The following is a 27,013-nucleotide window of genomic DNA, read 5'->3' as shown; positions in this document are numbered from 1 at the left end:
TTGAATGCTAAAAGTAAATGGAGTTATTTCTTAATATTTAACTAAGCCGCTGTAGCCAGAATAAGCATTCTTCAGTTGTTGGGGGAATGGAGAACTAAACTAATAGTATGTTTTGGTATGTGCATTGAACAAGTGCTTTAAGATATTCCTCCATTATGTTTTATGTGTCCATTTGAAGTACTCCACATTTGTTATAAAATGTTCTGCAAATTGCCGTTTCTTGTACATAAAGCTGACAGTTAAAAAAAACAGATTAAGTATGCATGATGTGTACCTAGAGACCATGTTTTATTGAATCAAAATACTTTACAGAAAAACTAATGGGAACTATCAAACATGAATCAGCCAGTTGGGAAAAGTCTCTAAGTTTCCATTTGTATAAGGACAGCATTTTCAAAACACTTTACAAAATCTGAGCAGTGACCAAATAGTGAATCAGTAATAAGAGAAACAACTACAAATATGTACAATTAAATTCAAGTATAGTTAGAGATTTACAAATTCAAATTACACATGTTTTATTGTAAAGGCTAGTATTTGCAAAATATGAGAAAAGTGTCACATTGTGTGGAATCCTTATGTAGGAAATTTATTTTTCTTAACCCATATATTTCAAGACCACAGTGGCTTTCATTCTGGTACCAATTATTCTGTGAAATTTTGAGCAAGACTTCTTCTCTTTGCAACACAAGAAGATGACAGGAACACAACCTTTTAAAATTAATACAACTTAATGTGCTTTTTTGAAAAATAGACATATTGTTTTATGGTCTGGATTATTAAGTGATTAAATAGTAAACAGATACATTGGACAAGTATATTAAAAATCATTGTGTGCTCTGTCTCTCCATAAATATGAATCCCCATTATTGCTTTAAAATTCTGAAAAAGATTATTTAATCCAAAGACAATACAAATGGATGCACTTAAAACCTAATTCTTTCCAATTCTTTAAAGCTTTTAAACTGCTAAATTCCATTCGCTGGAAGAGAATAATAAAGTGGTATACATCAACACTTTATTTAAAAATATTATATTAAGCATAAAGTGTTCTTGTTTGGTTCAAAAGCAATTTATCCATGGAATTTCATGATTAGCAAAAAAAGGCTGAGTAAGTTTGCATCTACTGTAACATGAAGATACAGCAGTGCTAACATTTCTATGTACCTATAAAAATTCAACATTATCAAACCAAGTCTACTGTAGAGTTATGTTTAATTGTGTTAATCAAAATAAATCCTTTACTTTGGGAAGTATTTGCCCCTCTCAATCAGCTGATACCTCAGGGATCCAGTCAGTTTCTGCTGCTTCTGCCTCACACATCCCATCATCCGCTATGGTGCAGTGCTCTTGAAACATCTGGCTTTCATAGTTTTCATGTGCGCCTTTCTGACTCAAACAGAAGCCAGTTATGTCTTCATCACCACTCTGTCTTGCATTCCCTGTTTCTGCAGACATCTCACTCTTGTAGGAAGGCATAGGTCTGTGCCCAACAGTCCTGTCTTCAGCACAAGCCAGTTGCTGATATGAAATTACTGGCAATTGTAAATCATTTGTGGAGAACTGTGCTTCTGAACTTTTTCTATTTGTAGCTTCTGACTCCTGTGTTTCTTCTGTCTGCTGCTGTTGGGCTCTGGCACTTAGCTTTTTCTTCAGAGGTTTCTTCTCTTGCTTCTGGTGTTGGTCTTGCTTAGAGAATCTCCAATGAAACTGAAAACAGATATAATACAGATTATGCTTGAAAAAGAAGAAGAGGAGGCATCAGAAGAAATCTTCAACTGCCAGCTTAACATTAATTTGATTTTAAAAAGCTATGTTAAGGCAACACAATCTCTGAAGTTATTTTGAAAAAAAGGGACATTACTTTGAGTATTAGATGCTGTTCTACAGATATATCTTTTAAGCTTCTCGAGGAAAAAAAAGTAATTTCCTTGTGTCAACAGCCTTATATCACTTGTATTTTTAAAATGGATTAATCGTGATTAAGTGGCTCCAGCAAATTATTCTTTTCCTTAAAAGAATGTGATTAGTTCACAAACTAAAACATTTCACTGTAGTTAGAATGTTTCCTTAATAGATGAAAACAGGAAGCCTTATGCAAAAGGAAGGCTAATTCCGACAAACACTTCCGGAATATGCAAAAGCAGAAACACAGAGACAATTGGCAACTTGTTACAGCAGCTGCATCTTTCCATGATTCTGTGCTCTAAAGTTCTATTTCAGGATTGATTCTGAAGCCTTGCAAAGACTTAACCAATAGTAAACAAAACAAAAAAGCATTAGATATTGCATCTACCATCTGATGAATGCTTGTGTATTTTATCTTCTTGTGTGGTTCAGTTTGAACAATAAAGTAAAGTACTCAATTTCTTGAAAAATACTACATATGGCAAGTGCAAAATAAGAAAAAATGACAGTGGAAAAAAATATTCCGTAGGATGTATTATTATACACAACAATACGAAATCACAGCTGTCAATTCTCTAGCTGGTGTTGGACTTAATTTGCATTGAATTATTCCCAAGAACCTCAAATGTCATAATGTATCAGTGTAGTACATCTGTAGATCCAAACATCGTGGCTTTTGTAATTGACAGATGGAAATTTTGTCAATGAGCAGATTTCTTAAGTGCTATCCAAGTGCTGTCTGTCTGGTTTATGCTATAATCTTTCAAATTCACTTATTATTTTTCAACTTCAATGTATTTTTTTACTTTCAATTTCTTTCAACCTCAATGTATTATATGGGAGTAATCTACAGTTAGATGCATGATCTAAGACTAGTGGAAACTTAATAATTCAAGTCCTAATCACAGTCATAAGAATGATTATGGTAACATCTAAGAATAAATGCAGTCGAAACAGAGTGGTTTTTTTTGTAAAATTAGGTTATTTGAGTGATAAATTAAGCATTTCCTGATATTGTAGCAGTCCTTTAGATATGACACTAATTATTTTTATTATAATGCTTATAATAATGATCTGCAAATAGACATAGAATGTCTTGACAAAAGAAAGCAGATAGTACCAATAAATAACTTGGGTGCCTTGGGTGCAATCCCAAAACTACTGGAGCACCACTTGAACACCACTGGCATTGTCAAAAATTCACTATCAGTTAATTGCAAAAGGCAGCTTTACTTGGAATAGCTTACATCTTGTAACAATATATCTAATACAGTTAAACATCTGCCTATACCAGGTACTTGGGAAGGATTTGATAGGTGGACAAAAATGCCAAATCCAGTATGAACATCTGGCTGACTGTGTGACGAACCATAATAATGGTTCAGAAGTTTAGACTGGATTTGACATTTTAATCCAACTATAGAGTCCTTTCCAACGAATGAGGATAGGCATATGTTTAGTGTCTTTCTTTCTTGTTTGTTTATTTGTTTGTTTGTTTATTCATTTTAACACAACCAAGTTAATAGAATTGCTTTACAACAATTCCTTAGCTAACAAATCCTAGCTAATTAAGCCCCCTAAAGAACACTCCTAGCTTTAAAAACAATTAAGGGTGAGTGAGACTAGCAGTCTGAATTCCTCCGCACCCCTCATCACTATAGTAGGTTAACTAAACTGGGTCAACATCATGCCATCTGAACACTTTCCTAATTCATGCAGCTAACTTGTTCAGTTTGATCCCTTTCACATCCTATTTCTTTTTTCTGACAGAAATGCTGACATGTATTCAGTGATCACCTTGCAGCATCACAATTTTACTCAGACTTTTCCTTCAAATTTCTGTCCATCCAAAAGGAACATATAGACAGTCTGTCTCTAGATTTTCTTCTTTAAATAAATCATTCACATTTAACTATGAAAAAGGTTAATTCTACTGTGGCCAGGACATACAAATGATTTATCAGTTCAGAGTAAAATCAGAGCCAGAACAATCTGGGGAGAGTACAGTATAGACTTAGCAATGCTATCAAATCTTGGATGCAAAAATCCATATGACCACTAAATGGCAGCAAAGAGATACAAGAATCGGGGGCCTATATCTGGTACTTTTAGATATAGGGATAAAATAATGGGGTGGGGTCATGACTAATGGAAAAGGAAGGAGCAGTGAATAAAATATTTAGGTTTCAGGAACTGATTTTGCCCTCTTAATTCAGAGTGTACTAATGAGCTGGAGAACCAGACCAACTTGATATTGATATGTTAAGGATGGAATGCAACTTCTTTAAACTACTTGTAGTGGCTTGGTACACTAAACCTTTCTTTCTTTCTCTTTGTGTCACAGTATTGTTGGCGCCTCTTAATTAGCTATATGACCAAATGTTGCTTAGTTCTGCTATGTCATGTGCCCAATAATGCAATCATAATATTATTTCTTTGTGAAATGAATCAAACATATAATTTGAATATGCTGACTTCTGATGAAAAGATGGCCAACTGATGAGATGCCCAGGAAAGGATCCTTGAAAGGTTTTTTTCTCTGGATTGTAGCTTTTCAAACTTACCAACAGAAGGAACTGGCATTCTTTTAGTTTATATGACTCTCATGGGTTAGGTAAAATCCTAAAATTATCCCTCAAGATCCTCCGATACAGCAAAGGTCTGCAGGCAGCTTCAGGAGCTGGGCTTCGAAGCTGCCTGCCTGCTGAAAGCTGGAGGTCGGAGATGCAATCAGTTGTTGTTGAAGAAGCAGTCATTTTGGAATTTATTTTTCAAATGGACAGTAAGTTGTGCCTTTCATTTCTTAATCATTTTTAAGGACTATTAATTTTTATTAAGCTAAAAGAGTGTCCCTTTAGCCACAGCCTGTTATTTCTTTTTGAGAACTACACCATTTGGGGATTTTTTTCATTGTTGAACAACTAAGAAGACTGATGAAGGCAAACTAAAACAAGGAAGTATGGAGTATCTTTTTTAAACAGAAATTGATGGAGAAATATAAGGGCACAAAGTTGTAGTTCTAGTTTATTATTTTTAGTAATTTGTAGCTTGGTCTGCTAAAACTTTCCGATTTTTATGATTCCTAATTGGCCAACAATTCTTAAGTGACTTACAAGAAAGCTACTATTTGAATAAAAAGGGAATTAAGAAAATGGGGAAGCAAATTATTAGAGATGTATTTGAAAAATCTTTAAATAAAATCCATTAGTTCATAAAGCAGCTATTCTCCAGGGATGTTAAAAAAAACTTCACAAACTACTTCAGAGATACAATATGTGTAGAAAGTTACCAAACCACCAAAGCAATTTCACAGGTAGCGGACAAGGCAGAGGACTCAATTGCAATTTTGGTATATAAACCTGACACCAATTTTTATTATGATGTTTTAAATATAAATCTCCCAACAGAATTGAAAGACCTTTAAGAAAATCTTCAACTTTTAAAAGGACAAGCTTGGGGCATTTTCCTAATGGACATTAACAAGGTTAAGAAACTTTTGAGAAAAAGAGAAACTTATAACTACTTGACAAACATTCCAGAGATTTTATTCCATGAGGATAAACTGGAAGGAATGATTTAAACTAAATGAATCAATTAGAATTAGGATGGATTTTTATTATTCTGATATTTAAAATTGAAAGAAAGTCTTAATCTTGAAAATGCATTTTTTCTTTTATATATAATGTTTAAATGCTTAAGTACGTTAAGAAAAAGTTAAAGGAAAAAGTTGTATTATCTTAAAGAAAAGTTTAGAGTTTTAAAAAGGATGTATATAAGAAAAAATATTCTATGATGGTAACTTGGAAGAAGTGATCTAAATTTAATCAGTTAATTGGGGTTAGTTGGAATTTTATTAGTCTGAAAGTGAACTTTAAAGTATATGTTAGGAGGAATTTTTAAAAAGATGTATTAGAATGTTTTCATGTTTAGAAATATTCTTAACGCATATGTTAGTGTTTTAAAATGGATGAAAAAAGTATTTTCCCCTCTAAGGTTAAATAATCTGAAAGAATAAATGAAATTTGTTATTATAATTGATGATAGTTTATCAAGATTATTAAGTGCAAATAGAAATACATACAGTATTATTTTCATAGCAAGGAAGATAAAGCAGAAATGGTTATTGATTGTTTTATTCAAAGAGGAAAATATATTTAAATATGTTTTTTTATTTGGATATCACTTCTGGATTTTGTGCTTGTGATGAAAAATAAATGAAACTTTGACTTTGGTTTCGGTGATTATAGAATACACATTATATGCTAATGTGTAAAAGTAAAAAATTGAGGCTGTACAGGTAATCCTCGATTTTAGTGACCATTCAAAATTACAACAGCCCTGAAAAATGTGACATGGCCATTTTTCAGTTATGATCTTTGCAGCATTCCCATGGTCATGTGATCAAAATTCAGATGCTTGGCAACACCGTTGCTGTTTCCCAAGGTCATGTGATTGCTAACTTATGAGCTGCCGCGTTTCACTTAACAACTGTGGCAAGAAAGGTCATAAAATACAGCAAAACTCGCTTAACAAATTTCTTACTTGACAGAAATTTTGGGCTCAATTGTGGTCATAAGTGGAGGACCACCGGTAATGTTATTCTGTTGTACTGTGCTAAAAAGAGTTGGAAATCAACGCTTGTTTCTTTCTTCTCTTGTACCTCACATTTTCTTTCCCACCTCTCTTTTTCCCTACCTTAATTTCCTTTTTTTTCTTTGTGTTTTATACATTGATAAAAGTCATGAGACAGAAAAAATAATAATTTGAATATGCTGATTTTTATGTTCTATGTGCCTGAGTGCAAGCCTGCTTCACTGCACAGTTCTTTCCTTTCACACAACCAGTCTACAATCAAACTAAAATTAGAATAGTTGTTCCGTACTGAGTTACCAAGTTATTGTCAGTCAAAATTTAATCAAATTATGTCAAATTAAAATAATTTTAAATAATAGATCTTGAAAAAGCATAGGTTCAAAAGGTTTTGATTACATTTGGCAATCTTATTCATGTTATAAAGTGTGCTGCATTCTGTAGCATTTTGACATAATCAAAAATACTAAATAGGCTTTTACATTTCTCTTACGATTGACAAGAGGATAAGTCTCCCATTAAGCTCATTCCAGATCTAGTTAGACAATATGTGCCTCTTTTTGCAATTAAATATGCCATTCCAAAGCCTCATAGCGAAGCCTCAAACTATTACCTGTTAATCTGGGCATACCCCTACCAAATAACACTTGGTATTTTGGTTCTTTTTATTTTGCTGGGTAATAAAGATCATAAACTAAAGCATCTTACTTTGTGACATTACCTTTGACATGTCTTTCCTTTTAATTAGCCAAAGTAGAGCCCAGGCTTTAAATATGTAAAGGCAAAAAGAAGGGAGAGTAGTAATAGCAATAGCACTTAGACTTATATACCGCTTTACAGTGCTTTACACACCTCTAAGCAATTTAGAGTCAGCATACTGCTCCCAACAATCTGGGTCCTCATTTTACTGATCTAGGAAGGATGGAGGGCTGAGTGAGATTCGAACTGCCAAATTGCAGCCAGCTGATGTAGCCTGCAGTGCTGCACTCTAACCACTGCGCCACCTTGGCTCTGAATGAGTAATAACTCATTGGAGAGATAGAAAGGAAGCAAGCTATATTCCAAATACTGTTAAGTTATAATTCGTATCATTCCTCAAGGCTGGCTAAACTCATTAACATTGGTGTGTCACTCCATCTAAAAGTTGTTGAGCAACAAGTTCCTTGTCCTTGCTTCTACTTCCTTTATCTTCTATATATTTTATTGCTGTTTGTTAGCTTTGACAACTGAGCCATAATTGAAAATAACAGCAAAGTTAAATAAGCAACTGACATGTTGCTTATTAAAATATAAGTTACTACATTAAATTCAATTAAAATATGCAAGCTTTGCCAAGACAAATACACCAAACAGTGTAAGGCTATATACCTTAGGTTGCTTCCTCTTGTTTTTCTGGGGCAGGAAGGGTCTCTGAAGAAAGACAATCTGCTTTGTGGCTAGTTTTCCATCTCTACAAAATAAAAATTAAAAACACTAGCCTGAAAATGTTTTCCATACCTCAATATTGCCCTTTAAAATTAGGGCCCATCTACTAAAATTAGCTTTAAAACATACACACACTAAGTCCTTCACCAGGCTAAGCCACTGGGATTGGTACTAGTTAATTGTCTATAAGCTTCTTCTGAATTTTCTTTCAGGGTAATATAATTTGAAGTAGACCATCTTTGGACAGAAGACTTGACAGAAAGTGTAAGTACCTTAAAGTGTACCTTAAGTAGGCACCACATAAAATTCTTTAGCTATTAAAATGTTTTTAAACTGAAAAATATACATTTAATCAATAAACATTTCTTAAAATGTGTAGTCCTTACAGTAGGTATCCTCATGCTGTTGTGAATGTAAGGAAAGAAAACACCTGTTGTATTCACCTTCTGACAAAACTCAGACTGTACAGATTGTATCTTAATTCACTGTTTCTTTAATGAAAGTCTCAATAGTAAGGCCTGAGGTAGCAAAATCCAACTTCCAACCCCCTCCAAAAATATAGTCATAGATACTATATCACCTTTATTCCAAGAGAAGATTTGGTTAAAAAAAGAATATATATGTCGTAATTTATTGCATGTTGGAGACATAATTTGATTATATTCAGTCCAAATTTTCTAAATTAAAGATCTCCTCAAACGTTCTTTGGTTCACAAATGCAAAACAAAACTAGGATCTTCATACATCAGAGAAGGCTTAAAAGACTTCTATAAGACTATATAAAACACAAGATGACACTTAAAAAACCAAAAATTGTGCACCATAATAAATTAGTTTATGTTTAAGGGCTAATTGGAGTTTGTTGTTTTTGCCTAAAAGGAGAAAAGCAAAGCATATTCGAATCTAATAATATATTTTTCATTTCTTTAATGATAGATTTTTGTAATTAGAGACTTTTTCACATTTTAACATACTGTTGCCTACATCCCATTAATAAAGAGGTATGGGCAATGGACTGAAACACACAGAATACATGTAATTGTCTGGAATATAATTTATTTGTCAGATTTGTACCTCCCAGAAGCTCAAGGCAGAGTACAAAGGCTCCTTCCTCCCATTTTCCCTGAAAGTATGAAGTGGATAGGGCTGAGAATTTCTCTAACATACATCAAAGCCACCCAGTGAGCTTCCATCGTTGATGCAGATTTGAAACTAGTCTCCCCAATCCTACTCCATCACACAGGCCCTGTAGCACTAACTACAATCCTAACCTGAAAGAGGAATGAGGTCAATGCTAAACTGGATCAACAGTAGGGTACCTCCAACCTTCTTTTTTTTTTATTACACTACACGAATCTTATTAAAACAAAGTCTTCTTTCAATCAAGGTCAACCTCTGATGACTAATAGACATGTACAGACAGGTGTTTTGTTTTGTTTTTGGTTCTGTTACAGAAGTGTTTTATATCAGTGCCTTCTTTCAAGACATATTTTCAATTTCTCAGTCTGGTTTACAGCCTAGGTCCGAGATGGCAAACCTATGGTACACGTGCCACAGATGGCATGCGGAGCCATTTGTCAGCTGGCCAGCGTGCATGTGGGGGCTGGCCAGCTGAGTTCAGTCTTTTTAAAAGCCATTTGTCGCCCTCCCCAGGCTCCAGAGGCTTTATAGGAGGAGGGCGAAAACAGCCCCCCCCGCCCCCGGAGGCTTCAGGAGCTTCCATGAAGCCTCCGGAGTGCAAAAAAACCACCCTAAGGGCAAACCGGAAGTTCGGGAACAGACTTCCGGTTTCCTTGTAAGGCAGTTTCTAGTCCCCTAGAGCCTTCAGGGGCCTTCTGGAGGCTTCCCTAAAGGCTCTGGAGGATGAAAAACGATCCAACGGACAAGCCGGAAGTCACTTCTGGTTTGCTTGCAGGGTCGTTTTTCCTCCTCCAGAGCCTTCAGGGAACCCTCCAGAAGGCCCCTAAAGGCTCTGGACGGCTTAAACCGGCCCTACAAGCAAACCGGAAGTGACTTCCAGTTTGCTTGTAGGGTTGTTTTTCGTCCTCCGGAGGCTTCAGGGAAGCCTCCGAAAGGCCCCTTAAGGCTCCGGAGGGCTTAAATCGGCCCTACAAGCAAACTGGAAGTCCATTCCCAAATGTTTTTTGCACTCCAGAGGCTTCAGGGAAGCTCCTCAAGCCTCCGGAGAGCCTCGGGGGGGGGCAGGGGAGGCTGTTTTTGCCCTCCCCAGACTCCAATAAAGCCTCTGGAGCCTGGGGAGGATGAAAAAAGCATGCAAAAAATGGGGGGGAGGGAGCGCTTGTCATGTGCGCATGCGCGCTGGGGTGTGTGTCATGCATTGCATTATGGGGTGCGGCACACCCACACATGACCCTCCGGCTCTCCCCGCGCTTATGGCACGCGAGCCAAAAAAGGCTTGCCATCGCTGGCCTAGGTATTCAATAGAAGCCTTTTATTCAAATATTAACCAGCTCTGCCTGATCTTGTTTACTTTTTAAGCCCAGGCAATGCAGGATAAGTGCTACCACCTATTAAAACATTTGAGGTAATTTCTTACTTAAATTTGCTGGCCCTTCTAATTAACTATTCAGGATTATGCTTTAATTGAGTGGCTTATTCCATAGCTGCAAAGACACTTGCAAATACTGAGACAATCACCTACAGCCATTCAGTTGATAATTAGTTTATGAAAAACATAAACATATTATGTGACAATTACTAGCTTTCAAACATCTGATTAAATAGGTTCATATTGAAAAAGTTCATTGATATCTGAATGGAACCTTCCAATTGATAGTGAAATGAAATCTGAATGGAGATTGGGCAGCTGAATTGTAGGAAATAGTTTTGCTGTTGCTAGTGGACCATCTGCCTTATATGTCAGTGCATTAATTTCCTGGCAGCAGAAAGGAAGTAGGATCCCTTTATGGATGCTGCAATCCTAATACTTAAATAAATACAATTATGTGTGCTTCAATCCTAATGTAATTTGCTCCCCTCTGTCAGAATGGTTAATAAGAGCAACACTACTACCGATGAATTAACAGAAAACAGAGTGTAAAAATGAATGAATTCAGCAATAATCCATGTTGACAAATAAATTGATAAGCCAAGCTACCATAGCCATTTTCTATGAAAAATAGAACTCCTCTATATGTGGTGCTCAAGCAGTATCTTTAAGGGGGTGAGGATGGGAATTAAGTATTTCCATTGTATTGACAGGTGCAATCTAAAGCAGTCCCAGTTTTGCTCCCTTCCAGATGTTTCAGATTGCAGGATCTAACATCCATGATCAATACAACTGGGATAAAGTATTGGGGATAGCAATTCAAGGCTTACTAAGGAGGGCTAATCGAGAGCTTCACTAATCCTACATTGTATCTTGGCTACCATTTTAAGGACACAAATAAAAATTAAGTAGTTTTTAGAGAGACAAGGGAATTGTGATTGTTTTTGGCTTCAAGATGTGGTTTAATACCCTGGCACACTAAATCTAATGCTAATGATGTTTAAAGATGAAGACTTCTGCAAAGGAACAAAGATAAATGGCAGACATACAAGTGATAGTAGCAGCAAATGATCTGGAAGCGATGTGGCTTTTGTATCTTTGAATTCTATGACAATAATTTATATTCACGGGATGAAATTTTCCTGCTTTCCCCTGTAGCTTTCCACAGCCGCCTCCAAAAAGATCCCTATGTCTGGAGATTAAAGACACTTTGAGAAAGTGTGAGATGTTGTGCAGGTGAATATCACTCCTACATGAAAGACAATCTGGGATATGAGCCAGCAAGGAGGAATGCCCTCATCCCCTCTTTCATCAGGAAAAGAAAATTAAACAATAGATAATGTCTCAGATAATTGATAGGACTGGTATCTGCAGCTTTCATAGTCTCCCCTGTGCTTGCCAAAGACTGCTTTCTACTTGCACCACAAGATTATCGGCACAAAAAGAGAAAAGGCTGAACACTTCATCCTCTATTGTTATATAGGGAGCTTCTGTGACTGTAGACTGTTCAAAAGCTCCAAAAGAAGATCTCTATTGTTAAGATCAATGACAATTTTTATGACTGACTCTTAGACTTAAGGAAAGACTGTCTCTTGACCATACCTCTTTGTCTTTACAATTGGAGTGGGAATCACACAGGTCAGCTGCCATCCAAATACCGCAAGAGAGTTCAACAAGGGGATGTAATCTGCCTCTACATGAACCCCCTAAGAGAGAGAAATTAAACAATTAGAATTAAATGTCAAAATTGAGTCTATTTCATAATGAGAGTTTATTAATGGGTTAGATTGTTTTTGCAAATTCAGCAAAACTGGGAAAGAAAATGATATCCCAAAAGAAAAGGAATGAAGGATGATTTTTCAGTTCTTGCTGAAGGGATAAATAATCTTGTTTAAACAATAGAAACACATTTCTTTCCATGCTCCAAAACCTTCCATGTGGCAGCTGATGAATCAGATCAACAGGAATAATTCATTTAGTTTTGTTGGAGATTCCCTGGATGAATGGCCTCCTGCATAATAGCTGAAAGAGAACAATTACCTCCTTCCAGACAAAAGAGTATTCAAGCAATACAAAAATCTCAGCTCAACTAGCAATGGCAATTCTGCTTTGGATTGTACAAACACAGCACGGTGACAGTTAAAATATAGCGAGAAGCTCTTCATTTACACCAGATGGGCCAAGAACACACAGGGGAGGGGGAATCCTGCTTCTGACTTTCAGAGCATTCCATGGTGTGTTAAACAACATTAGGGCAATAATGAGTCCAGGTCATTTACATCCAAGCAGCAACAGCAAACAAACAAAATGAGTGCAATTTGCTTTGTGCTTTGCATTACCCATAGGCACAAATCACCAATTTGTTACTTTTCATTAGCAAGTATGCAAACAAGCACTAAGTAATGCTTTACACATTGGTCTAACTCAAGCAGAATTATTGTCCACACACACAACAGGTAAAGGATTGTTTGGCTTCAAACAGTAATGTAACACAAGACATAAGCCTTATCTAGAGTAGGAGAGAAATGGGTACAATCCCAATTTATAGAAAAGTCGATGAAGAATAATAGATTTGCTGAGAATTGACCCATCTCAATGTAACAATTAACTATTTCCTACAGGGAACACTTTATAGGATGGGTTGGACTTCAATTGTTAGAAAACCAGTCAGCAGGCTTCAAAACCATGGAGTCCCCCTCTTGACCTTAAGTACAGTGGATGCTTTGGCAGTTAGCACAATCAAAGGAGAAATTCACTGCCTTGGTTGTTACAGCTTTGTAGTGTCTTGCTGCCAAAAAGAAATCTGTTTTGTTGTCAGGTTTTTAATGGCCAAGAGCTGCTGGGGAGGGAGTAATTTGTAGGAGGTGTCATCCCCTTCCCTCATGACCCAGGGCAGGACTAAATATTATTGGCACCTAAGCACTCAAGCTTTGGTGCAATACAACTGTCTATGTTTGGTTTTTGCAGAAGCTGTATCATTTTGCTGTTTGCTATCATAGGTGTCTTTTTCTATAGACATTCCTAGCGGGCTCACAGATTATTATTTCTGTGCTCCTACTACAATTTATTGTTATGATTATTTAGATTTAATCTTCCTTTTTGCTCCTGATAGCTCCTATTACTGAGGGGACTAAGTATTTCATCAGAATTCTTTCCTACTAAGGAAAAAATACAGATGTCGGTAGAAGCAGAGTTACAATGTAGAGCACATTATTTGGATTTCTTATAAAACTCCATGATTAAATGGGTATATGCATAATCTGTATTTTAACAGTGCCGGGGGGCGACACCCAGGAGCAGAGCCTTCTCTGTGACGGGCCCAGCCCTGTGGAATGACCTCCCCCGTGACATCAGGACTACTTCCGATCTCCGCTCCTTCCGTGTACAGCTGAAGACCCACCTCTTTCAATTATCTGGCCTGGCTCAACCGTAAACTTTTCTTACTCCTCCTGACAGTTCTTTTAAATTTTAAAAACCTTAAATTTTAAATTGTGTTTTACAATTGGGGTATTTTTAATGGTGACTTTTAATTGTCCAATGTGATGTAATTTGTTACCTCCTCCGTGTATGTATGTCCGGTATATATGTATGTTTATGTGTTGTATATGTTTTATATGCTCCACTGTACGCCGCCCCGAGTCCTGTCTGGAAAGGGAGCGGCTAATAAATTTAAATTTATTATTATTATTATTAAAAAAATCTATTTCAGTTTTTAAATATATTTTATCAAGCTATAAAACAGTACAATCAGCATTTCTTTAAAATCATTGATTTTAAAGAAATGTACCTAACTCAGTGTATAAATTAAATAACTATACAATGACACATATATTACTACCGTATACAACAGTGTATACTTTAAAAAATACTATTTTACAAAAAACTATATGTTAAAAGAAATAAAAAGCCCAATACTAATACACACATAAAAATCTGGATTATAAAAATGAAAAAGAAAAAAAATTAAAACCTTTAATCTCCCCTTCCCTTCTAAAAAAGGGGAAAACATTAAAAATAAAACAAAATAAAATATTTTGTGCATGGCTAGATGCATCATGGAAATATGTTTTCATTGTTCTGTATTATTTTGTTATTGTTTTTAAAACCACAGCAAGTATTTTTTACACTCTCATACATATAATTTGCTTTTTTCACAGGCCCCATTTTGGTTCTATTTCTCTTACACTTAAGGCTAACTAATTCTTTCTTAAAAGTAATCCTTAAAGGACATGAAAAAGAAAGCATATGGGCATGTAATTTCATACATAACTTTAGATGTAATAAAAACCTTAACATTTCTAGCACCATATATAAAGAAATATATAATAGCAGCCATTTTTAAACCTCAAAAGAGGTCAGTTAAGATCTCAATATTTTTTTAAAAGAAAGCATATGTACAAAGGGGGAAAGAGTGTAAACGGATCTACAAGTTATATTGAAAGACGTTTTCTTTTATGTCTGAAAGGGAGCACAATTTTAATGAACTCATTCCCCATTCTCTTGCAGTTGGTAAGCAATCTCTGATCACACTTAGAGTGTCAAAAAACTAGAGAATGTTGAGCTGCCCATTTTCTACTCTTGTGGCAGATAAAAAGAATTCAATCTTACTCTGATTTTGGTGTTATTATCCTATTCTCAGCAATAGTCTGGCTCACTCGGAATATCTAAAAAGCTATGTAATTTGAGATATGGCCAAGCCAGTTTAAAGAAAAGCAACATGTATTAGCAATTTCCCCGTTTTTCTTCAATAATACAGGCTTTAAAATAAAACCAGTAATAAACAAAATAATGCAATCCACATTTGTATAAGACTAGAGAAAATGCATCTGAAAAGCAATTTTTCCACCAATCTCTGGATCAAAATTGGCAGCTGTAGAATTGAAATAACTTTAGAATCTGAGATGATATATATGGTCATCAATCCAGCTTAACCTTTTATATGTTGAAGTATATATGAATAAGCAGTCTTGATTTCTGCCTGTCAAACACTTCTTGGAAAACACAAATAAGCAAAAGCCACAATGCATAGGTACTGGAACAGCGGCCTTTGCTGAATGCATCACTTCTAAAATAATATTCCTAAACTCCATTAGCATACAAGTAGTCTAAGACATGACTGCAATAGTGCCTGCCCATTGCAATTACATGCTATAGCAGTCATTAAGTGAAATGTATCATCTAATAACTCTACTCCTTCTCTCCCCAATGAAACATAAACAAATGTGCAGATTGTTAAATGGAGTGTGGGGTGCCTTCTGAGTGGGAGAGGCCTAGTACAGGCCCAGGTCTACCTGCCGTGACTCTCCCAATGACTCTTCCACCTCAAAACACTCCACTCCACTTCTCATGGTTTGTGACCCAATAGGCCTTTTACAACTCCCACCAGACTTAGGCCTGATTCACACCCCACCAGGCCAAACAATTCTCTTACCTTTTGAAGAGCTCTGAGGGCTCCCAGAGCCCTAGAATTACTTTTTGTTTTGCATAGCTGCAGGGTTGCAAAAGTGGCTGTGCATTTTGTTCTGCGTACAGAATAGGGCTACACTGGGGTCACTGCTGCATGGTCTGGGAACAAACTGCCACAACAGGCAGGACAAAATGATGGCTGCATTTGGATCACCGATGCGTGGCCGAGAGACACATGGTCTGTCCTCCTTTCAGAAGTCCAGAGAGTTTCAGAAGATAACTATGGTGTATGACAAACATATGGTGAAGAGACCCAAGTACTTCAGAGTTCCGGTGGGATGGGATTGTGGGGTGAGAGGTGGGAGGGCACTGCGGTAGAGGTGGGTTCCTACCAGTTTGGCTGAGTAGGTAGTAAGTCGGCCTGCCAGATCCCCAAACCAGTTCTATCCCTGGCGCTTCCATCTTGATTTTAGGTTCTGTTCATGCGCAGAACAATCTTCATAGTAGAAATGTAATTTCCCCCCCTTTTCTAATGTTGTGTACATGCACAGACCTTTTTAGGTGCAAATGTACACGCACGTGTAACACATTTGCACCTAAAAAATTTTGCGTGCCGACCTGGCAGTAATGCCGACAGCAACCCACCCCTGCCCTGCAGGAAGACATGACTCTCATTACTCATATTCCTTGTTTTATGGTTTTTGAACCCATCATGGTCCATTTAAAGAGTCTTATTTCATCTCCCCCAGAACCAACAAAATCTTCAGCAGCTAATGCTGCCAAATGCCTAGAATGCATTTTGGGTCATAAACAATCCTTCTCTTTTCCATCTTCCCTCAATCTCTCTTCAAGTATATTAACTAGTAGCATCAAGGGAAGGGTAGCTCAAAAGAGATAACATGACAATCATGACCTTGCAATAAAAGTCCCTTCGTTTTTGTATGTGCATCAATACTGCATTCATGTACACAAATGTGACATTGAGTATACTATCTTGTTTATTTTGACTTGTTCCTATGGATGCCACGATCTGTTCTTTGTTCTTCCTTGCCAGTACATCAGTTTCCCTTTTTTGTGAGAAAGTTTCTGAAAAGATGTTTACCTCTTCTTCTATGTTATCAGCTAAAAAAATAGCTCACAATAGATAGCCCAGAGCAGTAGCATGCTCTCACAATAGACACGGATTGGCCAAAGTACATATAGCATTATTTTTCTATTTGCATGCAAATTGATATATATTTTAACACCGCTGCATTAAATGCTACAAAGAAAGTTAAGTAAATATATCTCTGAATTAACCTGTGTAAAAATGATTGCAAACCATTTATATATATCGATAATACTTTGTTTTGGAACACATTAAATTGATCCAATATTTACTATATTTTCTCATATATATTTTAGCAAAGTTTAACAGCATTTTCTACAAGGTTTTATATTTTTTTGAAAAAATCTTTAAAATGTATGCATGAAAAATACAATGGAAAGTTATTTTTACCCAGACTGTTGTTTACTTTCATAGCAACTATTTAGTCCAAACATCTTATTTAAAAAGGTGTGAAAAAAGCTCCTTATGTTCAAACTGCAGTACTTCCAGTGACAGACAGAAACTGCTGCAAAACCACATTGTTTTATCTACCAGTGATCTCTGCAAAACTTGACATCTGGCATTTTGAAGATTTTCAAGGTAGGAAGACACATGTGCAGATGTACACATAAAAACACCGCATATGTATACAGCTTAATAGATTCAATTTTTAATCTATGTTGAAAGAGGAACTCCCAAAGCCACAAATACCTCATTTTTGTCCTTCCTCCTTTCTAGTTCACTCTGGAAAATAGCAAATAGGATCTCTGAGGAGATTGAACTTCACACTCATCACCACTGGCCCTCCTGCTGCTCAGAACTCCAACTGTCTGGCTACAGACATCAAACTGTGTTCATCAGGCCCACAATCCCTATGCACTTAACAAACACATTTACACATCTAACATTGTGAACTGAGGATGTTTTGCTGTGTACATGACAACTGCAGCCTTTCTTGATCCCTATAGCTGAGGCCAGTAAATGATGTGAAAGAAGCGTTTGACATAAGCGTTGCTGACCCAATGCCGAAAGGCAGAACAGGGAAGCTTTTTCATGGAAATTTTCCGCTGGAAAATTTATAGTCCATCAACGAAGGTAACATAAAATTAAGGCTCCAGTCCTTGTAGTTTTGAATATAGATATGAATTAAAGAAGAACACAAGCATTTTATTCCGCTGTAGATCTGTGGCCAGCTTCCCTGTTCTGCCTTTCGGCATTTGGTCCAGAATGCTGTATTCTGGGTTGGCAGTGGCTATCTATAATTCTTCTAATCCTGTGTTGAATAGTCAAGTATTAAACCTGGACAGTCCTCTTTTTTTCTTTTTGGTAGTTGTGGAGAAAAATAAAAGTAACGGTAATAGTTGCCTATTACCATTAATTGTCTATGGATGACAAACTTTTGGTCATGATCAATCTTTATTTCTCTAAGGTACAACAACATATTGTCAATAAGGTACATTTGATATCATACCTCAATTATTGTTCTGGTTCATGAAAGATGTATGTCCTTCCAGTCTGAGCTATATGTTCCTTACCCCAAAATAATGTGAGGCTGTTTTCCACAAAAGCATGGCTGGAAATACCCTCTTTGCTAACTTCTGACATTTAGAAATTGCAGGGGAAGTGCCAGCATGCCAGCACAATAAGGGTGGATCTTGAACAGAAGATCATGAATGTTTGAAATCATATTTTCTTTTGCTAGATCCTCAAACATTATGTCAGGTCATAGAGAGACATTTGTTTTGGCTGAAGTAACAAATAAGTCCTCTTTATGTGCAGGTTGTGCAGGGGCTCTCATAGTTTTTCCTTGCAGAACCACTTTGATCAGTGTGTGCCAGCAGGCCATGTGGGGCATTAAATTTCCAGAAAACTAGATTGGGAGAATATCTTCTACTTTTCTGGAAAGTTTTCTTACTTAATCCACAAAGCCATAATGCTGAGGTCTGCAGCCACCATCACTCCATACCAGCATATCAATCAAAGCAGGAGTAGGAAGCCCCCATCCTTCTTGCAGATCAGGTTCCTACAGATGGATAAACCTATGATTTTAGTCATCTGTCAAAACCTGACCCTGCTCTTACCACCAGTTCACTTTCAGAAGACATACTGGATCTTTTTTAACTGCAGAGAAACCTTTGTATCTTAGTCTGACCTTCAATTAACTTTAGAATAGCACAATTCACTTGTTTCATAAAAGGCCAAAATAGAGAAGGTTTGTTAGAACAAATTTAGGTTGCCATATTTTGTGGTGCCTCATAGAAGACAGCATGTTACATGTTGTATCTTAGCTATTTGGGTATAGAGGAGATGACCTTGGGAAAGAAATTCACAAACCATTATGTAAACATCAACTTAACCCAGCCACAGAGGAAGGGGCAAGGAAAAATCCATGATTGCACCAATTTATTTCTCTTCAGTGTAAGATGGGGAGAGATGCTGTCAGGTTTCAAGATCCTGTTATTATACCCTTTCAAAACAAAGTAGAATTTCAGTAATCCATGTGGTTTCTGTTTTCCTGATGCAAGGGAACACAAGGCCAAATTTAAACTTGCTCTTCAGAGACACTTCAGGAAAAATCATCACCTCCCTACAGTTCATCATGCCCCAAGTTGACTGGAATACTGATGATATTTAGTACCATCACTAACAACAATAATAAAAAAGCATTCGAAAAGTGTACCAGGAGCTAGAGAGAAGCAACAATCATCATTACTATCAAGATTCAAGCAACCAACACTTTGCCTTAGAAAGCATCAATCTGTTGGAAAAGCATCATCTTTCTCTCTTGGGGTGAAAGAAATTAGGTTAGGGAACAAAAGGATATGAAGCTATGACAGGGATCTCTCTATGAAAGCAAAAGTGAAACAATGAAAAAAGATTTAATGCTAAATCACACAAAGCTTATTGGAATTAATAGAATCTGACATCCATAGAACTGCAGTAATAAGGAAGTAGGACACATGTGGCTATTAAAAGCCATATATCGCAGTTTCTTCTACATTTGGTAAAATAACTCAGCTGTCTTACATCCTGTTGACTGCTGGCAAGAATCATATACTGTGGCAGCTGGAAGGTTTACATTTTTTGCATACTGACATTTTACACACATACAGAGTACTATGATGAACATATTCCTGTTGCTTACACTTGAGAAGCTGCTCTATTTGTAGAAATTAAGCATGCCAAGATTTTTTGGTTGTTGTTAAAATGACAATGCTAATGCCCATTCAAATTCAAAGGAAAATCATATTGAATTAAACTATATATGAAAATGCAACTTTCTCAGACAATTTGGAAAAGAACATTTTAAGCTCTGCATAACTCTTATAATAATAATTATAAGAAGTGCTATGAGTTTCATATCCATATAAATATACAAAGAAAGGGAAAAACTAAGAGAAACTAGCATTTATTCAAACCTTCAGTCTGCTGCTAATGTTGAATTAGGAATGGTTGGAAGGCAGATTTCATCCACATTTAGCCAATATTTGAATGAGAGACTAACAATAAATAAATCTACCACTCCAAATTCCATCATGGAAGAAAAGTGGCATTTTAAAAAACCAGCTCCACAGGCGTATGAGATCACTAACCTGTGTTATCTTCCTTCTGACAAGCCCTTAGAGCCGGAATGTCTAACTTGATTTCATTGAGGGCCGCATTAGGGTTATATTTGACCTCAGAGGGCTGGGGGGAGGTGTATGTGGGATGTGGCCTGGGTGGGCATAGTCATGGTGGGCATGGCCGGGTGGGTGTAACATGGGACTGCACCTCCACATGATTTTATACACATAAAATTAGAGAAGTATACATTTCTGTGATTTTGTCTAATACATACTTGATCACCCTATGAGAGGAAGACTAGATCAAGGTACTGACTCCCTAGGAAGACTAGAACTATAAACTACTGACATAGGCTAAAGTATTAGAATCCTGCAAGCCTGAGTTAAGAACAGCCTCTTGCAGCACTCTGGCAGCCAAAACGGGGCCTGGGAGCCCATGTACTCAGTTTCGGCTGCCAGAGTGCTACAGGAGGCCGTCCAGGTCCAGAACAAGACGCAGGAGGAGGATGCATGCCCCCCCATGCCCCATTTTTGTTAGCAGAGGCACCATGGGCTGGTCTTTTGCTTTTTCCAGGTTGGCCCTGCTGTCCAGACCTAAGCACCTGCCTTAGAGGAATAAGTGAAGGAGAAACTGCTAAAGCAAGATCAAAAGAAACCAGTGGAGTAACAGCTCCTGGACCAAGTTAGACTGGGTCAAACAGCAGTTCTGGAGACAAGGAAGTTATTGAAGAAAACTGCTAGATTCTGTTTGCCATCCTCCCCTAAATAGTAGAATCTGTCATGAATGAAGGTTAATATGCATGTGCTAGGATAATGTTGCAGGATCAATCTGAGTTGGTCACCAGGATAAGAGGTTTACTTCTGTTAGAGAGAAGGATGGGCTCAAGCACGAGTCCAAAAGCTTGGAAGACTAAACCTCTGATCTCAGCGACCAACCCAGATTGGATCCTAGAATCTGTCTCCACATTCTAGAAAACTAGACATAGGAAAACTACACAAATAAAGTTCTACAATCTTTTAAACAACAGAGATGCCTGTGCTCAGAGGCATACAACATTGAAACCTAATCTGCTTTTGACATCCCTGCAATAGCTTCTTGTATTACTTATCTGTTTCTGTTACTTTGTTTTTGATCACCAAATTCTGCTGTGCCTTTACTGGATTAAATTATTTGATTTACAGTTCCTGTCAACTGATTTCATTTTTATTTTGGATTCTCCCTCCCCGTGTCTTAAGCTTGCAAATAGTTATTAATGCCTGCAAAACCTAAGCAGTTCTGTTTGAATGATGGCCTTCACTAGATAGGAAATGCTAAGAAATCTCAGGATTGTACATTACACTGGGACTTGTTTAAACAATTGAGAAGAATGCAACCAACTTTCATATTGTTAAAAAAATTGTTGATCTTAACTTAAGAGACTGTGTTCCTGGTGATTTTCTTGTTCATAGGACTGGAGTTTAGAGCAAGACACTGACCTAAAACTAATAAGTAACCAGGGTGATTGACATAACATTAAATAACACTTCCCCCTCTCCTGATATTCAGCTCCATCCAGGAACTAGGCCAAAGGCTGAATAATGAAAACAAAATTTTTGCAATAGATCCAAATGAATAGGGATTAGAACTTGGCCCAATCTTTAACAGAGCAGCCAAGAGATGCTATCTTACCACCAACAAAATAGCCATTAAGTCAGTCTAGTAGGATTGACCCCAAAAGTAAAGAATCTTTAGTACTATAGCCTGATCTTATTTGGATAGTGAAGACTTTGCAAGTGATGACTTCTTATATTATTATAATGTTTACAATCATTATGATCAAATTAAATCCTGGCTAGATCATCATTTTTTTCTTGGAAGACTTTTTTCGGGGAAATCATTCATATATTTGTATGTGTTTGTTTCTGTGCACTGTGTGTATGTATGTATGTATGTGCATACGTATGTACACACACACATACAAAACACTGATTTTTATGGCTCTTCAGAACTTATGACTTTAGGAAATTTTTCCAGCTAAATTTGTTAAAGTCCTTCATTAAACAAAGGATAACCCTTGAGGTTATATCTGTCCCCACCTTCTTGAGTTTCGGGGATTTAAAACTGTTTCTGCTGATTGGCCTGGTATCCCAATGGGGATGTTCCATTCTGGAGGTGTTAGTGAATTAAGAGAAGATTATATCTCTACCCCATTGTATATTGTTTACTTCCTTAGCCATATATGTTAACTTTATTAATATTAATGTTTATTGTTTTAGGTTTTCAATGTTTTACATTGTTGTTTTTATCTTGCTAAAAGCTGCCTGGAATTAGCTGACAGAAAGATGGGCAGCCTATAAATGTAATTAATAAAGTTGTATTTACTTGCTCTTTGTGTTTTGATTAGCAGCTGAATTTGTTTTTTCTATTAATATTAATTTACTGTAATTAGGAACTGTAAAAATTTGACTGCTTGAGCATAAATATTCTTCACTGATTTTTTTTATCTCTGCTTGAAAATTAATCACAGAATATAACTTTTTTTAAAGCCTATTTACAGAAATAACTTAATTTTGTCTAAGATTGCACAACAATTTTGGAATTAAGCAGGAAAAGTAGATGTTACAAGGAGTCTTGACAATAATAAAGATTTAAAAAGAGCTTTGCTTTAAGAAGTATACAATCCATACAAAGAGATAGTAAGAGTCTCAAGTAAATTCTATATGCGATGGCATTAATAATTTTATTCTGCATAGATTTACTGTTAAGAAAGAAACACTATTACTGAGAATTTTCTTGGCAATTGTTTTTAAAAGGCTACAACAGAAATCATGATGAATGTACAATAAAAAAAGTAAACATTGAAGCTGATCAACAATCACAACATTGGTGAGAGCATTAATGTAGCGTGAAATTAATTGGGTGGAAAGCAAAGTAAGCAAGATAAAACATAATTATTTTTAAAAGAAATGTAGACATTAGTTTAAAATTTCTAATTTCTCATTGGGTTGTGAATCAAGGTATCAGAAATAAGTCAAAATAATATACTTACATCTAAGATTGTCCATTGCTCTACAACAATAGCATCATAGCCTCGCATACTTCTGCTATCATCTACAGAAGGATCTTCAAAGATGAACACTCCATCTGTCATGCCCTGGAAGGTATCTGTGCCGAAACAAACAAGTTCTATAAACTGTATTGCTAGCCATTATCTGCTAACAACAGTCTGTGCATTATTTATCACAACCCAAGATTCTTCTTACCATGTTACAGAATAACAGAAGGTGGGATACATTTCTGCAGGGCTAAAATTTATTAGCATGAATGATAATAATAGAACTAGTACATTTCTATTTGAATTCTGCAATGCATTACTAGTAACCATTATGAGTGCTGCACTTAATTTGTACTAGTATATACCACATATGGAAAACATTCACATGCCTAGACTTACTGATGCATAATGTGTAAAGCATTGCTTCTCTTCCACTGTCATTATTATAGTGTAGTTCTGACTCCACAAAGTCCAACAACATTTCAGGGGGCTAAGGATCTACTGCTATATTGGTGTAAAGAATTTACAGTTGTATTACTTAGATGATACAGGCATCTCTACCGATTTCTGGCAAGATCACTTGGCCCATCATCATCAAGTGTCTAAGCATTTACTAAAGGCAGGACTGTTACATTGTTAAAATATAACCTGGGCCTATCTGGATATCAAATGCACAGGATACATAGTAAGCCACAGAGATTTTAAGTGGAAGCCAACCCCCATCCGGTTTAACTAAATAATTAAAAAGCAATTCATTTTGAATATGGTATCAATACTAGTTCATCCCCAATTTTTTGGATTTAGTTGCTCCTTTGACCAATCTTATTCAGAAGGCTAAACCAACAAAAGTTACATGAACTGAGGAACATGACAGGGCATTTCAGAATGTGAAGTATGCTTGAAGGCGGAAAATGTCATCTATAAAACATTTTATAAATATTTTCTTTGTATGCAGTAGACATTGTTAATTTGTAATTTCTATCCCATAATTTCTGCCATTTATCTAACTCAATTAAATAGCCAAAATCTTTAACCCGTACTATCAGTTGTCTCTTGTACTTGTTCCTCTTCCATCTTAATACTTAACAAATAGATATATATTTTCTTTATTAATTTTCATCTGTTCCTCTTAATAGCTGTTCTAATTCTGTTAATTCTTTATTTAAACCATACATTTTAATATCCTTCTCGTATCTAGATTGTATCTGCACATATGACCACCATGTTAGCTCAATTCCTTGATCACTCAGTTCCTGTTTAGTTTTAAGTTCTCCCTTTTCATTTAAAATATCTTTATATCTGGTAACCTTCTCTATCAATACCATTTGAATAAATCAGTGCCTCCATTGTGGAGAGCCAGACTGGTATTTCCAAATAATGTTATTCTTTAATTTTGTCCCACACTAATGATAACGCATTTCTAACATAGTGTCTTTGGAAAAAGTTATGTATCTTGTTTTTCCATACCATAAAAAAGCATGCTAACCTAATTCAAGATCATGTCCCTCCAAGGTCAATAGGAGGCACGTCGGAAAATTTTAGTATAAAAAAAGGCACAAGAAAAGGATGTCCACTATCTCCTTTACTATTTATATTGACGCTGGAAGTATTAAATAGAAATATTAGACAAGATACAGAAGTTAAAGGTATGCAAATAAAAAAAATGAACAATATAAACTACAGGCATTCGCAGATGATTTGGTCTTTATCTTGGAAGACCCACAAGAAAATGGACTTAAACTAATTAGGAAAATAGAAGAATACGGTAAAGTTGCGAGACTGAAAAGAAACTAATAAAAAACCCAAATAATAGTTTAAAATGTTACAGATACACAGAAAAAAGAACCAATGAGGAAAATAGATATACGGATAGTCAAGCAAGTTAAATATTTAGGAATTCAATTAACAGCAAGGTATGTAACAATTAAAGAAAATAATTATTATAAATTGACGCAACAAATTAAATCAGATTTGGAGAAGTGAAAAAATCTACAATCATCATTGATGGGAAGAGTAGCCACTATAAAAATGAATATCTTGCTTACTATATTTATTTCAAACAATTCCAATAAAACTGGAAAATATTTTGAATAATTAAATAAAATAATATTAAAATATATTTTGAATAATTAAATAAAATAATATTAAAATATATTTGGCAACGGAAAAAAGTAAGGATAAGTTTGAAAATGTTGCAAGATTCTAAAAATAAAGGTGGTTTTGGACTACCAGATTGGGAATTGTATTACCAGGCTTCAATATTTACTTAGGTGAAAGAATGGATTGGCTTGAGGAACAAAAGGAAACTATTATCTTGAGAAACAAGCTACTCCATTATAGAACAGGAGTGTCTAGCTATCTAATGGCACTTATATATCTACATTATTATTTAATAGGAAAGTCATTTAAACTTTTCACTAATCATCAGGCTTTAAGTTATTATACTTCATGCATCAAACTAAGACAATATTGACTCAATTGTCACTGATAGTACAACCATATAAATTCATCATTGAACATGTACCAGTGAAAGAGAACATGGCTGTAGATTATCTGTCCTGATTGCCCAGGGTCAATTTATATCACTGAAGAAGATACCTACTGAGATGTGTCAAGTGCAAGCCAGCAAATACCTAAGATGTTTCTTTTACTTCAGTCAAAAAATAAAATTATTAAGGCAATCAACAAAGTTTGGCATGTGTAGTTCTATCACACAATGCATTTGTAGCCTCTGAAAACCATTAAATAATAGCTGGAAATGTGGTACAAGGAAAGATCCAGTCTCATTGTGAGTAATCCATATCAAGAGCAAATGAATATTCATAGACTCGTCTTTTGAACTTAAAGGTTGCCCCGTAGAAGAAGAAAGCATGGTAGGAAGAAAGCATAGTGGAAAGGCTAATGATGAACATCAGTAACTGGTAAAAACAAGCAAAGAAAACACTACATCAGCTCACTAAACTCTTCTTCCTGTCTATGCTGCCTGATCTTGAATCAACTTACTAATTCTTTTATAAGGTCTTTTTGAAGTATTTGCCTATATAAGATATCAAATCACAATTTCTGGGCTACTTTTTCTTTCTGATAAAAACTTGTAGAAATACATGGAGGCCATCATTCCAACTGAAATCACATTAGAGAAAAATAAATTAAAGCACCTTGTTTTTAAAATATCATACACATTTGTGCCCCTATTGAAGCAGTATTAACTACCCTGCCTCCATATACTTAGAGCTCTACAATGGCAATTCTGTTTGCCAAACAAACATTTCCACTATTTTTTAGTAGAAAATTGTACGTGTTGGCAATGCAATTATGAAAAGTCATCAAGAATTGAATTTCTGATGTATTATTTTAAGACCATCTATTTAAACCTTCTTGTTTTCATTAACTCCCTGAGTAGTTAACTTGTTTTACTTGCCCCATTTTATGTGATTAAACCTATATATCTCAACATATTCTATTTACTTAGTTAAGCCATAATATTAGA

At 35.8% G+C, this 27,013-nt stretch overlaps 1 protein-coding gene across 1 annotated transcript in view; it reads right to left on the bottom strand.

Moving 5' to 3' along the window:
* Positions 1 to 250: 250 nt before the first annotated feature.
* Positions 251 to 27,013, bottom strand: part of RFTN1 (raftlin, lipid raft linker 1) — a 135,656-nt gene continuing 108,893 nt past the window's right edge. The window contains exons 7-10 of the mRNA XM_081970869.1: positions 23,518 to 23,633; positions 12,035 to 12,138; positions 7,867 to 7,948; positions 251 to 1,710 (exon numbers count right to left, since the gene is read on the bottom strand). Coding sequence (XP_081826995.1) covers positions 1,267 to 1,710; positions 7,867 to 7,948; positions 12,035 to 12,138; positions 23,518 to 23,633 — 746 coding nt within the window. The 3' untranslated portion in view covers positions 251 to 1,266. The remainder of the gene's footprint in view (positions 1,711 to 7,866; positions 7,949 to 12,034; positions 12,139 to 23,517; positions 23,634 to 27,013) is intronic.

The sequence above is a fragment of the Natrix helvetica genome (genome assembly GCF_964273705.1).
Source record: "Natrix helvetica genome assembly, chromosome: Z".
Lineage (NCBI taxonomy): Eukaryota > Metazoa > Chordata > Lepidosauria > Squamata > Natricidae > Natrix > Natrix helvetica.
The sequence above is the reverse complement of the archived record's forward strand: the minus strand, read 5'-3'. Positions and strand labels throughout refer to the sequence as shown.